This window comes from Malurus melanocephalus, unplaced genomic scaffold (assembly GCF_030028575.1).
Source record: "Malurus melanocephalus ecotype Western Australia unplaced genomic scaffold, MMel_1.1 scaffold_914, whole genome shotgun sequence".
Classification (NCBI taxonomy): Eukaryota; Metazoa; Chordata; class Aves; order Passeriformes; family Maluridae; genus Malurus; species Malurus melanocephalus.
Window position 1 is genome coordinate 125452 of NW_026624146.1, and position 16097 is coordinate 141548.

The 16097-nt window shown below is 42.6% G+C and overlaps 1 protein-coding gene across 1 annotated transcript in view; it reads right to left on the minus strand.

Annotated features, from left to right (window-relative positions):
• Nucleotides 1-1565: 1565 nt before the first annotated feature.
• TNFRSF1A (TNF receptor superfamily member 1A) overlaps nt 1566-16097 on the minus strand; it is a 17069-nt gene continuing 2537 nt past the window's right edge. The window contains exons 2-10 of the mRNA XM_057386100.1: nt 7990-8191; nt 7583-7711; nt 7145-7291; nt 5541-5622; nt 5162-5229; nt 4826-4948; nt 4464-4501; nt 3536-3692; nt 1566-2979 (exon numbers count right to left, since the gene is read on the minus strand). Coding sequence (XP_057242083.1) covers nt 2678-2979; nt 3536-3692; nt 4464-4501; nt 4826-4948; nt 5162-5229; nt 5541-5622; nt 7145-7291; nt 7583-7711; nt 7990-8191 — 1248 coding nt within the window. The 3' untranslated portion in view covers nt 1566-2677. The remainder of the gene's footprint in view (nt 2980-3535; nt 3693-4463; nt 4502-4825; nt 4949-5161; nt 5230-5540; nt 5623-7144; nt 7292-7582; nt 7712-7989; nt 8192-16097) is intronic.

Sequence of the window (16097 nt, forward strand, 5' to 3'; positions counted from 1 at the left end):
AAAATCTTCCCTCTGTCAATTTAGTTTTTGTCCGATCACGACAGAGACCAAAAGTCCCTCTCCAGTTTCCCAGGAGCCCCCTTCAGGTACTGGCAGCTTGCTGGGAGCTCTCCACAGAACCTTCTCCAGGATGGACAGACTCAATTTCCTCAGTCTGTCTTCGTACCTTCAGTCCTTTTACCAACCTTGTGGCATCCTCTGACTGCTCCCACTGTTCCAGATCCTTGTGCTGGAGGACCAGAGCTGGATGCAGTACAGTTCTAATTTAAATCTTCTATATACAGGCATCATCGCTTCAGCATTTGGTACTCCATGAGGAATAAAGACAAATTAATGAAATTATGTAAAGTTGCATTTTTCTGGTGGCTGCTCTGTCCAGGCTCAAAAGCACAGCATGAGGAGCCTCCCACCCCAATCTTCACATACATTACCCATTCAAGTCACTTTTGTTACCCTGAAAGGGTCTTCAGCATTCTCTAAAACACCTCACAGCCATGGTTTTCTGTAAAATTCCTGCATGAAGCCTGCTGGAAACCAAGCAATGGYCTGAGGCCTGCTCATTGTGGCTTACCTTGTGCCATAAGTTTTGAAATAATTGGATTTTAAATGACATATTACACAGTCTGAGCTGGGGAGAAAAAAAACCCAAGGCTTAGATATCATACTTGGAGAAGAATTCTGAGAATTTTCCCRCTTCAAGCACTTTCAGTCTACAGCACATACTTCTAATAATCATCATACTGATCATACTGTTGTGCTTGTTGAACAGAAATTATGAAAGAAAAAGTGTATTACAGTGAGCTTTGTGCTGTCTCTGATTAAAAAACCCAACAAAATCMTCCTCAATTGAAATAGGATGAGGGCATAACAAAACAAAGCCTCAAACTGGGAATTAAAACTTACTTCAGTTCCTGGCTTTGTCACTGACTGTCAGGAACTTCAAAGTTTCAAGTAGGAAACTTTCAAGTGGAGCAGGAATAGTCCTTACTGCTTTAACATGGTGCTTTGGTTCCTCAGACAAAATATGTAAGATTGACATCAAAGTATAACCTATTATTATTTTATTTAAAGGCATTTTCCTGTTTAAAAAGTCAGATACTAATCCAAATGATTCATTGTATATTGTTTAAAAATTCACTCTAAATGTRCTGGCATCCCCTTTGATTCTTGAGTATCTGAAAAGACCTGCAACTGGATTTAACTTCAATCCTACTTCCTGCCCTCAGCTAGCTTCTTCTGACTTGAGGTCACTAAGTTTACATATCAAAGTACCTAAAATGTAGGTTTGGGRTTTTTTTTTAAATACATGAGACCACCAAGCCACCCACTTTTGCCACTTCTGRAGTTATTCCCCTTCCTTTGCCCCCATCCACAGTCACAGAAAAGAAGCTGATAYGAGCAAAACCAGAACAGAGGTAAAAATACTCACTTTAATTCAGAACATTTAGTGTATTTACAATAGAAAGTTTCTCTCTGGTCAAGGGATTAGAGACTAAAAATAAATCCACGTTACAAATGTGTGAACAACCTGCACCTGGTGCAGGCTAACTGATTTTTTTTCTACATYTGGTTCACCCAGGGTAATTACAGTGAAAAAGTGATGATGAGAGCCTGGAGATGGTATTGGATGGCTCCCACCCCCAAGTAGCAATCACAGAATTCACTGCAGGAAGTAGTGTGAAGTTACTCAACAGTTGCTAAAATACCTCTACAGACACATACACAGTCCCATTTGCAGTTAAGATTCATCGAATCATCCAAAGGTAGATAAGCAGGTAGACACAAGCCTACCAACCTGTGTGCAAGCACAGATTTGCAGAGGGGCTCACACTGCCAGCTGCATGGCTCCCACCTCAGTCAGGCACATGCACACATTCCTTCCCACCCCGCACTTGGACAAACACACAGGCAGGTGTTTTGTTAATGCTAACTTACTTGGTTTCTAGATATAGAAAAAAAACAAAACTTCAGAAAAAAAGCACCAACCATCTCATCTGACTCACTGGCTTGGAATCCTTACTCCTCTGGAACTGGAGGGGATAATGTCCTCCTGTTTCTCACAGAGGGAGCCACCACTTCTGAATCTCCAGGAGTTATTTTGCCCCAGCAATACCTACTGGTTGAGACCGAGAGGGGGCAATCCTCTCCTGCTCCCAGAAACAGGCACATCCTCTCACCACTTCCTCTGAGTCAGATTTAGCAATCAAAAGGCTGCAATATGAGCCACTTCAACTGGTTGATCTCACAGAAAAATAGATCTGCAAGAAGTAAGTGAGTACTTTAACATCTGAACAGACAGCTTAGCCAAATCACCCTACAAGTTCACCCACCACATGATGTGCGGAGCACCTGCTTCAGCAACAACTTGTCCACAAAAGCTGATCTATCATTAAGTCACTCAGAGCTCCTGTTTGCATCTTGGTCAGAGTCCACACACCACTTCCTTTATGAGGTGCTTTCCCTCCTTAGGAAAGGAGGTGTTGCAGATGTCTGAGGTKGCTTAAAGGTGCTGAACTATACGGTGGTTGAGAAGCAAACCTCAGCCTTCCTCCAGCATAATCTGTTGCTGTCTCCAACAAACCCAGCTGATGAGTGTTAGAAAGATGGAGAGATATGGGGAAAGGAAGAGAGTTATGATCCTCTCTYAACAGTCAAAGGCAGCTAAAGCAGAAATAGATTAAAGGTGGTTGTGGAGGCTGCAAGGCTGAGGAGAGTTCTGGTTTAACAAAGCCTCTTGAATAGCRTCGCTGCAGCCACTGAGCTCCATCTGGTTGAGAACACTGCTSATGTGCTCCACAGTAGCAGCACGGCCCATCTGCAGTTTCCACAGTCTGAGCATTTCGTACTGGGCGTCTTGCARGCGCCGGTGCTCCAGCTCGATCCGCTCCAGGTCGTGGTCGCTCAGGCCCAGGCGCCGCACGAACTCTTTCCAGCGAGACGGAGGTACCTGGTGCACCACGGTGTAGAGAATGGCAGGGCCTGTGGAGAGAGGCAAAACTGTGAGAACCAACATTCTGTGGCCTCAGGGTGAATGTGAATAATCCAGGGCTGGAGGGTGCCTTTGGAGCTTGCATGTGCCCTTCTTGCTCAGGTCTTGTCCAGTTTTCCAGAGTAATCACACAGGCTCATGTGATGTCTGTACTCATTCTTATCCATCAAACTGTAAAGGGAATGTTTCCATATGCTCTTGTATAAGGTTATGAGCAGAGTCAAGCACATATGCTTATGGCCTTGCTGCYATACATTGTTGAAAAAGAATGAATTATTGAAATGATTCTGGGTCACTGCCCCAGGGGCATTAAGACTGACAACATGTCAACACATATGACAATCAATTTTGCTGGTAGAGAAAAGGGACAACAGAAAGGTCTTGCATGGATATTTGGCATATACAGCCTCACAGGCTCTGAGCATGCTTCTGTCTGTACACACACAGGTCATGTACAGGTCTGTCCAGCATACTCCTGGTTGCATCTGCATGATCAGGTTCTCATTTGAGTGGGGAAGGAGAGAAGGATGGGGGAGTTTCACTTACTGTCAGGAAGCTGTGTCTTCCTGGCAGGTCTGACACAGTCTGGTAACTCATGTGAGCTTTGTGGCGGAGGTGCAGATGGAGCTGCATTCAATGGCAGTTCTGTTTCCTTCTGGGACTCAGGAAGAAGGATGGAAATTTCATTTCTCTTTTGCTCAACCTGAAAGACACATGACATAGCTCAGAATCACCCACAGCAGCACCATATACCTGTCTCCTGCAAGTAACCACCAGCTTTATACTAAAATTTATCCAAGAGAGGTGGGGAGCCTGTGCTGAGGTTTTAATTGCTCCTTTAATTCTTCCTACATGCCTTGTTTCAGCAGAAGACACCAAGCAATTCTTCCTAGCAGAACCCAACGAGTTTAACTTTCTTTTGGCACCATAAAACATTATTCTGGAAGAAAATATTTCTTTATAAAATCAAGTAAGGCTGGGACCCAAAATCACCCCCATTCTAAAGCTCCACTTGCCACCTTTCTCTGTAAGGCTGTGCAAACCCCAYCTCAGCTGCTGCCTGGGCCCTCTTATTTGCAGTTACCTTGGACCTGAGAGAACACTGGGAAGCAGCACTAAGAGGCTTGTGAAGTCAAGAACTGAGGTGAAGTAAAATTAATTAAATCCTCCAAGTCTGGGGTACACAGAGAGAAAATTAAGGGATTAAGGACCAGCTATATGAAAAAAAAATCGTATCCAGAAAGAAAAAAGCAAAAGCCAGGAGTTTGAAAAGCATCCTCTAAAAGAGGGGAAGTTAAGTGTTACTAGCTCCACCCTCTACAGGAAAAGATTTCTGAATTAAACAGCCCTATTACTCAGCTCACTTGAAAATAAAAGGCCTGAAAACAGCCCATGGGGAAAAATATTACTCTGGATCCCAGGCTAACATATTTGAAATTGGAAGATAAGCTCTTATACCCATCATCTTGCTCACCTCTGATACTGKCTCCTTGGCTGTCTGTGGTGAAGAAACTTCAAAGAAAGAAAAAAAAAAAAACGAAAGCAGAAATTAACTTTACTTCCTCTCGTCCCAGAGAAAACAGGAAAACAGCTATTCACATTCCTGCCCTCAAAAATGCTTTATAGCAAAACACACGTCCCAGAAATCATCACACACGCACTTCCAGTCACAGAACTGTAACAATAGCCTTGGCTRTTTAGTTCTTGTGTTACTCTGGCTTAGCAGCAAAATAGTAACAGGATCCCAATTTTTCCCTCACATGTGCACACACACACAAAAACACAGAGAATGGAGTTCATCCCAATCAATATCATCACACATGCTGCTGTACTCACCACAGGGGTAGAAAGACGACACTAGGTTGTTTTTCTGGACCAGCTTTCCTATTTTATGTGCAATGAAGAGGATAGAGGTGACTCCAAATATTGCAACAAAGATGCCAAGTACAAGATTTCCATCTGGACAAAAGGAAGAGAGCAAATGTGTGAGTGATTAAGAAAGGAGGAGGTAAGTGCTAGAGGAAGAACAGCAAGTGAAGAAGTGCAAATGGTAGGGAGAAAAAGGATAATGGTTTGACAAAGTGGTAAATATAACCCTTTACAAAAGGTATTAACAGAACAACAGCCCACACTGAAAAGATTCCACTGCTCCTCAGTCCCCTGAGTACTCACTCAGCCCAGATGAAGTTGGTGAGGCAGTCACTGGGCTGTGACAGTGCAAGCATTCTTCTCCAGTGCAGCTGAAAGAGAAATCAGAGAGGTGAGCACACAAGAAACACTCACCACTTGCAACCATCAGTAATTAACAGAAAAGTCAAAATGAGCCTGCAATACAGTGTGACTAGTGACCTTGGGCTCTTAGTGGCCTGATGCCTACATGGAGGAGACTGGGGGGAGCAGAAGGGAAGACCTAATTGCCCCAGAAAGGCAACTAGAATGTTGTAAAGTTATATCTAGATAGAAAGAGTCATGAGAAAAAAATTCCTCCCCCTGTGGAGCTCCTGCTGTGTCTCCTACTCAGTGGTGGGGCATACAGAGTAAAAAAGCTCACCTGTTGCAAGGCTTGCAAATATTRTTACGTGACAGGAAGAATGGAGGCTTACACCTGCAAACTGCATCTTTGTTCTTTGAACCTTCAGGAAAAAAAAAATACCTGTTGTCATAATCTGGACAGAGAAGAAAACAAAAGGAAAAAAATCCACTCCAAGATGGATGAAAYATTACCCCTCTTTAAGCCTGGAAAACTGTTACTGAAGAAGGGGAAAAGGATTTGGTCTACATTTAAAAACAGAGTTGAGGGAGGATAAAAGTGATAAAAATAAGAGTGCCCACTGTAGATGGGCATCTCTGTAGAGGCTTGGAAAGGGACAAAAATTACAGTGCAGCTGAAATCAGTCTGATGTGCAAAAAGCAGGAAAAGTCACTCAAGTTCAAGCATGACAGGAAGGGGAAACCACATTAGTCAGGCCAAGATGAGGGAGAAGTGGTCCTCGAGCAGCTGRGACTGGTGAGGAAGTCAGTTTTGGGCAGGGAGAAATTACTTCAAGCCATGGGACACATAACCACTCTTCTGATGCTGTGAGTGGAAGGGTAAGAAATGAAAGAGCTGTTGCTCCTAAGCAAGTCACAGAACAGAGCCTGAGTAAAACAGGGTGGGAAGGAGCAGGCAAGACCAGTGATGGAAGGACATCAAGTTGYATGAAAGGAGGGGAAAAGGTGCTAGAACAAGGAGCATGCATTGTGTGGTGAGCGAGGGACAGGAGTAAAACAGTTCTACATCAGCCAAGAGGAGAGGAAACTGCTCAAGGGCAGCATGCAGTGATGACCTTTGAGGAGAGGTGTAAGTGTGGAAACTGTGACAACATTACTGAGCACCAGAGGGAACACATTCACCACTGAAACAGCAAACTAGGCAGGGTAAGAAATGGGAAAGGAATCAGGAGCAGCATAGTTTGCAAAGAAGAGAAGATAGCATTAAGACAAAGAGGGGACATATAAAGAAGACATCTAAGGGACGTGGAAAGAATTAGACTACAGACAGCAGTGTTTGTTTAACACCTCTGATTCCTGACTGGAGATGAAGCAACTTGGGACAGCTGACTCTGGTACTCCCCCAGACCGTGGTATCATCCCAAGGAAATACCCAGTGCCACCCGGTATAGCTCAGCATTACCTGAGCAGCTCTTTTAAACACTGCACAGAGCACTGTGGTGGTTCAGCAGCTGACTGACAGGCAGTTCAGCTGAGCACTGGCACCAGAGGTGTTTTCATGCATTGTACCTGAAGTGCTTCCAGCAGCTGGTAAGGGAAATGCAGTGAGTGTCAGAAGAAAGAAAAGGAAGGCAAGGGGAAACCTGCTGTAGAGAATAAAGACCTTGCTTCAGCACAGGCAAGGCAAAGGCACCAAAATTAAACAGAAAGTAGCTCCTCACAACAGCCAAAACCAAGAAACCATTCAAGGACAAAAGAAAAGAAACTGTAATAGGAAACAGGGACTGATACCAGAGCAGGCAAAAAATGTCAGGGAAAGGGAGCAGACAAACCCAAGAGCTGTTCCAAAACCACAATCCTTTTAGTGCAAGGCACTGCAGCATATCAGAAAGTGTACCCTACTACATTGTGTCCACACTGGAGCCAYATCCATGCCATACTCACAGCTGGTAATGATCCCATTGGCACATGAGCTGCAGTTCCTACACTGGAAGAATTCAGACTCAGAATTAAYCTGATACTGATTCTTCTGACAGCCACATACAGTATCTTGCTGTGGGGTGCAGGGGCTCTCTACTATCTGCTGGAGTTCTGAGGAAAGAAAGGAGAAATAATAACTCCAACCTCTTCCTTCACCTTCAACTGAGCACTATKACAATGATAGGTATGATTATCCCATAACTTTCACAGAAAAAAAGCCAGAAAAGCCTGCAAACTGTATCTCAGACTGTACTGATTTGGTGGCACTTATTCCTGCTGTCCCCAGTCTGTAGTACCCATTCCATTGCTTGCTTTTCCAAGCTCCCTCACTCACCCTGTCACCTCCCATCCTCCATGCACCACCAATTCTCCTCAGACCCTGCAGAGCTGATGGTAACTCACCTGTACGACAGCGTGTGCACCGGAAACATTTTGACATGGTGTTATCAACAGCTGTGAAGGTGCCAGCAGCACATGGGAGACAAAGAGTTGCCTGGTCAGGCCGTTCACAGTCTTTTGCCTTGAAGGTACCTGCAAGAAAATCACTTAACATAGCTCTGMCAGGAAGGCAAATGTGTTGTCTCAGGAAGGATGGGGCTCCTCAAAGAAACCCTGGAGCTGATGGTGTAAAGGCCAAGTACCTCTCACCAGTGGGAATGACACTGACAGCCCAAAAAAAAAGAAAAATAATAAGAATTTAGCTGGATAGGGATAGGTACCAAGGAAAGGGAGAGCTGATTAACTGGAGGAAAGAGACAGYTTGGGAAATGCCTCCAGGGTGAAAGTCACTACTACTGTATTTTGTGTACCTGCATGACACCTCATGCAGCAGTGGGTCTCTCTGGGGTGTAGGTATTGTCCCAGTTGACACTGAATCTGTCTCTTTTCTCTCCTCATGGGATTAGAGGGGTCTCTTCCATCCAAAGCTACCCGATAGTCTTGCAGTGTATATGGCACTGGAGTAATTTCTACAGATTCTTTTGTCAACACGCAGACAAATATTAGAATAACCTGTAAATAGAGAGAGAGAGAGAAACAAGGTCAGAAAACATTATATCCCCCTACAGACTGCACTTCTGACTTCATGTCCTGGTTTTATTTGGTCCAGTTTTTTGGTGGTGGGGGGATGGGACCAAGAAACCACAAACATGGCCCCCATGAGAAAGCTTCCAGAACTTTCTCCTTCTCCAGAAAAAAGGAGCCTTGCCCCTGTGTTTTAGAGCCAATCCATTATGGCTCTGAGGTTGATGGACAGGCTGCTGGTCAGGCCTGGGCCAATTGCACAGGYTGGTTACTCCTTTGTGATGACAAATGGTCTTGTACTTAAGAAGAATTCAAAACAAGATAGAGTGCAGCTGCCATTTAGTTTTTAGGTTGTTAGTATTTAGTTTTAGTATCATGCCCTGGGGAAAAACAGAGCAGGAGGGTGAGGAGATGTAAGAAAAAAAAATGGAGACCCAAGATCACAGTAAGGAGAAGACAAGTGCTGTTGCTGTGGTGCTCGAACGTGAAGAAAACAAGCTGTTCTTGAAAGGACTATTTCTTCAGTAGGAGACCTGTATAGAAAAGAGAGATCCTGCACCCGAGATAAAAAAAAAAAACTGGCMTTTGGGAACTGGACTGATCATCAGCCAAAAAGGGGGAAGAAGTGGCTCCCCCATATCTGAAGTGAGTTGATGTTTAGCAGAAGCTGTGTTCTGCCAGGAGATTTGAGAGAGTGGCCTTGCTAAAACTCTCAWACCCTGCCCCCTTGTGCACGGGAAGGCATGGAGGGGTGGGGAGGGATGACCTGGGAGAGACAGTTTCCCAGAAAGTATAACAGGTGTCTTAAAATGTCCAGGTTTTTTTTTCTTCTCCTCGTAAATTTTTCCCTATCTCTGTTCCCCTCCCCAGTGCGGTAGTATTCTTAGTAGTTTTTAGTAATGAATCTATTTTGCAACTTAAGTTTTTTGATCCTGTCTGACCATTTCTGRAGCATATATGTATCTTTCTCTTAATTATGTTATCTTATCTAAAAGCCATAAATTTTAGTGTTAATTGGGCTTCTGCTCTCCCCTCTGCCTCTGCAGTGGTGGTGGGGGGGCAGGGAATGTTGTGAGTGCTTTGGCTTTTGGCCAAGYTCAAACCAYGACATTTTTGGTGCATTGGCCAGGAAAAATGGAACTTAAACCCCAACACTTCAGCACTTAGAATTAAATCATATCATRGCAATGAGTTCAGTTTACTTGGCTGATTCTGGTATTGGGACCCTTCACTGACAAATGTGTGTGGGGAGATGGTTTACAAAAATAAACTCAAAAAAAACWATGCCTGCCATCTGTGATGTTAATATGCCTTTCAGTGGCCTCTATGGCAAACTGGTTGCATATAAAACAAATATTTTTCATGATGTGAAGTTTACGCATGGAGTGCCTTGAAAATGTGGCTGCTTCYATAAAAGTTACACAAGAGCAAAGAAATGTTTTGACTAAGGAAGGCAGTAAGGCTGTCCATGTAGAAACAGTTCCACAGAGAAGAATGCATCCAGTACTTGCAGTTCCACTGAATAAATACACAAAATGGGAAGTTTGGAATAAGACAGCAGAGGAGGATCTCATTGCCTGCAAAGTACAGGAAACTTTCCCAAACTCCTCCTGAGCAAGCCAGACCTAGAAACGTGGGAAAGTTATTYTCTCCGTGTCAAATGTACATTCTTCCTCTTAAACTGCAGCTGTTAACAATCAGCTTGCACAGTCTGACACAAAAATGCAGTTTCCTTTTTTATTAATTCCTTTAAGATTTGATTTCTATTTTTCCACTTGGAAGTAACTGTTGTCATGCCAATCTTGACAGGAATATTAAGATTGTCATGACTGCCATATGACTGTAAGARAGCGTGACTTTGTACACCCACACACACATGAAAAAGGGATTAAAAGAACAGTCTGTACCAACAATGAAGTATCCCATTCCCTGGACACTGTTTTCAGGGGACTCTTCCCAGCAGTGAAATTGAGAAATATAGTGTTTATGTAATGGCCAAAAGGTCTCCACTCTAGTAAGAACACAGCATAAATGACTCATCAGCAAAAGATCCTGCACCAGAAGGATGGTRATGAGATTGCAGCCTCTCACAAACWCAGCTCCTTTGCCTGYTGCCCTGAAAGAAAAACAGACCCTAGGCATGCATTTCAGACAAGGAAAACRCATACAACAACTAAAAGGTAAAAAAAAAACAAAACAAACAAACAATGAAACAAAACCAAGTAAAAGCTTGGTCCAAGATTCATGAAACCTGAAGTCAGCAAGTTTCTGTAGCAAAGACCTATCCCATACCAACTGATGACTCCTGAAGAATRTGAAAGAAAGATTTWTCCAAAAACTARYTTGTAGTASCGTGGAGAACTCYAGCAGCACAATGGAGACTTTAGAACCTTTGTCATCCTCTTTGCACACAAGTGATCCTGACCACACCATCTGGACATGCATCTCTTCATGCTTCTGAATATGTTACAGATGTGCCAAAGTACCCCATGCATCATGTCATGTGAATGATCAAAACCAACTCATTTTTTTTGCAAATAAATACCACCTGGCCAATATAATCTCACATGAAGTTTTACCATACTACCTTCCCTTTAATTGTAGTGTTTTCCCAACTTGGTTTGTTTTGAAAGATGCTGATACCAATTTTGTGGTTGGAAGCTTCTTAAGAAAAGTTACATAAAATGAGATGGCTATGACAGCCTCACACTGTCCTGTTTCTCTTTCAGAATTAAAGTCTAGGGGGAGAAAGGTRCATACATAAAAGCAAGTGAAAACCTCAAGAATGATGGAGCTTGCAACTGTGATAAAGCTAAAACATCATTTTTCAGAGAGCTCTGTCATACAAGGATGTATTCAATAGATCAGATGCTWAAATGGTGAACAGGAAAAAAGAGAACCACATATTTGAATAACTATAGTTTCAGTCTTAATTAGTTGACCACAGGATAATTGTAAGCGYTCCAACAACTTCTCAATGAAACCAAAAATTGCTTCAGCAGCTTACCAGATTTATCACTTGCAGGAAAACAAGTAAAAGATCCTTCACACAGATTGTTCTGACATACAYCAACAATCAAAACATCCTGATTCTCTAGCCAGTGATTAATCTCCTGATATGAGAATATATACAGTCAGCCTGTAAGTCACACAAGTCAGCAAYAGAAAGAAGATGAAAGCATCAAGATTAAGCCAGAAATGCAGAGAAAATTGGTCGGACACACCTTCAAAGCCAAAAGAAAACAAGGGTTTTCAGTTTTGCAGATGAAGAGAAAGCATGTCTGTAAGTGTAATCAAACCAGAGTTGACACATTACTGATGACAATCCAAGGAACAGAGTCACAGGCCACACACCAATGACTGGRCCATCCAGYAAAATYATTCACAAGGTGGAAAAAAMCAAAACCACCACCACCTTAAGCATCTTTCCAAGCCATTCAGCAATACTGATTTATACCAACTTCAAAAAATTCAGGTAATACATCAAATTAGAATGCTCTATTCCATTTCAGTTGGAAGGCACCTMCAATGATTATCTGGTCCAGCTGCCTGCCCACTTCAGGGCTGACCCAAAGTTCCAGGCTGTTGTTAAGAGCATTGTCAAATGCCTCTTAAGCACTGGTGACTTGAGGCATTGAGCACTTCTCTAGGGAGCCTGTTCCAGTGTCTGACCACCTTCTTAGCAMAGAAATACTTCCCAGTGTCCAGTCTGAACCTCCCCTGGTGCAGCTTTGAACTACTGCCACATGTAATGCTGGATCCCAGGGAGAAGGAGCCAGCACCTCCTTCTTCCCCTTCCCCTCCCCATCCCAATGGAGCTACAGAAAGCAAAGATGTCACCCCTCAATCTCCATCTTTCCAAACTACACAAGCCCAGAGTCCTCAGCAGCTGCTCACAGGACATGGATTCTGTGAGGCACAGGGTTTGCCAGCCCTCCCACCAGTTTGGTGCTGTTGAAAAWTTTGTTTTATTTGACATAAGTAGCTAGAATTTTTAGGCTGCAAGTTGACCTCCATCTGAACCATGTGGCTGCGTAGAGTAAGACAAAGCTTAAACGTTATTTAAAAATTAATAGCTAGAGTGAACAGACCTTAACTCGTGGTGTATGAACAGTAACAACCATATTAYAACAGGGACTACAGAACTGACCAAAACCCCCTCTGAAACCAACCTAAGAGGATTTGAAGGTGACCAAATGGCAGCCACTTGGTAGCAAAGCAGTGACCCAATGAAGAATGAGAAGACCCCATACCCTAATAATGCTTTTGGTCCAGGCTGTAGCATGAGGGATAGGAWGTTTAGATCATAAGGGTACAACTGCCCAGGGATTTCTTTGTTGGGGGTTCCTCTTTTAAGGCATCTGGCTTGAGCTCCCRGGTAACATTTGTGCCAATTTGTGCCAATAAATCTGTCTGATGGAGATGAGAGCCTGCTGTTCAAAACTGAACAGTTTCCCTCCTCTGGACACATGGAAGAACTTTCAAGTCCTTAAACTGTGAGGCTCAGAACTGCTGCCAGCACTTCAGGTGAGCTCACACCAACACTGAGCACAGCAGGAATAAATACATTGAACAGAACTGGGAGTAGAATTGAGCCTTCAGGAGCACTGCTGRTGATCAGTCACCAGCCAGATTTAGCTCTGTTTACCATGCAATGAAGCCCCATGTCACTGGTAAGATCTTGCCAAGGCAAAGTTAGAGGCTTTCTGCAAGTGAAATAAGCTGATTTTCYATTGTTAAATATACAACACACCCCTCATGCCAGTATAAATACTAATGCCCTCTAACCAACACTTCACAGGAAAGTGAACAATGTGCATTACTTAAGCCAAGTGATAATTCAAACCACACACATGATGCACACCACTGATTCATGTATTCAGTGAGTAAGGACTACCCAGGAAAAATAGAGTCAGCAGAAATTCTAGGGTTTACTTCTGAAACTATTGCAGGAATACCCAAAATATGGCAGTGCTGCTTCCTTAAAACATTCCACCCCTCTGGGTGACAGCTGTTTTTTGCACATTCTCCTTACATGCAAGACAACCCCAGTTCCTTCCATGTCTCAAGCTAGCATTTATTGCCCAACAGTTATAGAGCAAAAAAGCACAGTGCAAGCCCAAAAGCTCTTCTATGCAACATTTCAACAGCTGAGACAGGACTTAGGAGCCTCTTCAAAATTTTCAAGCTCAAATATTCTTAAATTACTACCACCAATATAATTTACACCCTTGCTGCTGCTTCTGCCTCAACAGGCCAYGCACAGAGAACTGCAAGTGAGGTGATATACCCACAGGGTAAGGCAAAGGAAGAAAGGAAGGGCAAAAATAAAAGTGAAGAATACAGCAGGACGACAGAAAGATGGGTGGGAGGGTGGAAATAAGGGACAGTTGGGAGCAGTGCTCCMAGGACAGAGATATAAGGCACAGCACCTGAAACAGGGACTGCAAGGGATGTGCAGCATATCAGGGCTACCACATTATCACCTCACAAGACTGCAGAATACCAAAATTACTCAGCATGGATGGCTGCAGCCCTGCTGCAACTTGCAAAGCTCCTTTTCCTGCCAGGAGAAGGGTGGAGAGAGCAGGGACAGTGACACACAGATGGGACAGTGTGATGGGAAAGAGGGGATGGAGAGGATTGTGTTGGGAGCAAGAACTGCTGCTTTTAGAAAGTCAGTGCATGCCTACAGGTGGACCAAGGCTGGTAACAAAAAGCAAASTGAGTGGGAAAGATGGGGATTAGACAGGTGAGAAGTGACTCCTGTCCACACCCAGCATCATGAGACCCACATGCCTGTTCACATGAACTCATAGGTGTAGCAGGATGTGCWGCCTAAGTAGGAGTAAAACAGCTCAACCTTTACCATTTGAAAAAGTTATCAGTGGTAGATGGAAAAGAAAGTGTCATGCTGCTTTTGGTATTGAGGAATGCTGAGATCTGTCTGACTTGTCAATCCCAAAATTAAACATTCTGAAAAATCCCAAAATTAAACATTCATAATTTTGCTATCTTCAATACGGTCGATTCAATATTGCTTGAAAAAATAGTACACTATACTAGTAGCTAGTGTTGTAAATAATTGTGATTTAAATCTTTTAGTCTGGTATTATCATCGTCACTAAAATAAATGTTTTATTCATATAAATAAATTTAGTTTGTCACCCTTAAACCTGCAGGACAAAGTTGCATGAAGATTCCATTGTAATAACTTGATCAACCGCTTCTCTCAAAAAAGACTTCCATTTCATAAATTCCATGTTCAAACTAATTAACTACATGCAAATAGGAGGTATTATGAATCACTTGAGTGTCTCAAAAATATTTCTCAATAGCAAGTCACCTCAGTTTAAGAACCCAGCATGATACACACCCAATGCACAAGTATTCTACATATGAGTCATCTGGTAGCCTTTTTGATGAGTCAYAAAAAATTAGTCAGCTTGGAGACTGGGACAAAAAGCCAATATCCTGCTTGGACTAATAAGCTACCAAAGAAATCTGGATGCATGATTACTCTTATGTTCTTTGCCTGGTTCAGCCATTTCCAAAAGCTCTTTGAGGGATTTGTTTTAGTTTGCTATGCAAAGACGCAAGGGAAACCAGAACTTCTGCTTTACACATTGAGAAATGTGCATTAAAGCAACATTTATGGGAAGCTTTCGCTCGCTAAAATCTGGAAAGGTCAAAAGAAGGCTGCAAGAACCAGTATTAGAAATAACCCTGCATTTTATGAAGGTGAGATGAAGGAATGCTGCATTTTAGGCCTTGTCTAAAACCAGGAGTCTAGCAATAGCTTTGATGAAAGAAAGAAAGGCCACAGATATTTGCCCACGCTGTGCCATGGACCTCCTCATGCCCCTTGTCAGTGACTCACTAGGTGAATTTTTAAGTCAGATAACTGTCAAATAGAGATTCCTATTCATTGGAACAGGTATATTCCTGTTTGTTTTCACAGAGAAATCTAATGACTGCTTTRAGATGTGCTTTCCACTGTCAGGTTCCTAAAAGAATAACACAAATCTACGTGTCAGCAAGGGAAGCACTCAGCTATCTAGGGATTGCAAAAGAGAACACAAGGCATCTGCCCCAAAYACAAACAAAACCTCTTTGTGATGATGAAAGAGTAAAATGACAACATTGGGTTCATCACAAATAACATTGTTAATGCAGAAAATTGATTACTTAATGAAAAGGGAAAGGTGTCYAAACTGACAGTACTGGTTACTTGTGAAAACAAAAATTACCACATAATTGTACATAGCACAGACCCTAAATATAAATGTGTTGTTTGGTTGGAAGTAGTTGGTCCTAAMAAATAGAAATTAAAATTATATTAATAATCAGTAAAAAACTGAATTAATCTGATTGGAGAAAACAATCAGAAATGCAGTTAAATGCTATAAATTGTTAGGAAAGGATTTGAGAACAAAATGAAAAGTGTTGTTATGACAACATATAAAGGATTGATTCTGAACTGTAGTTCTGGTGCCCAATCTTGAGAATATAAATTAACCCAGCTATAATATAAAGAAAAGTAAAAAGGACCATCAGTGGTATAGACTGGTTGCCATAAAGGGAGTGATCAAAAATACTGCTCTCTGAAAGAGAAACCTGAGCCAAGGATGCTTTAGCAGGCTCAAAGCCAKGAATGCCAAAGACAAGGTGAACTGGGATGATTGGTCTCTGTTTCTTCCAATACAAGAACTGAGAGGCATCACATAAGACAAGCAGGAGACAAATTCAAAACAAATGCAGGGAGGTAYTTTTGTAGCCAAMAYGTAATTGAGGAGTGAGACTCCCTGACAGAGTGCTGGGGATGCCAGAAACCTGCCCTGTTTTAAAACTGATCATCATAATTAATCATCAGCAAAATTAAAAAAAAAAAAAA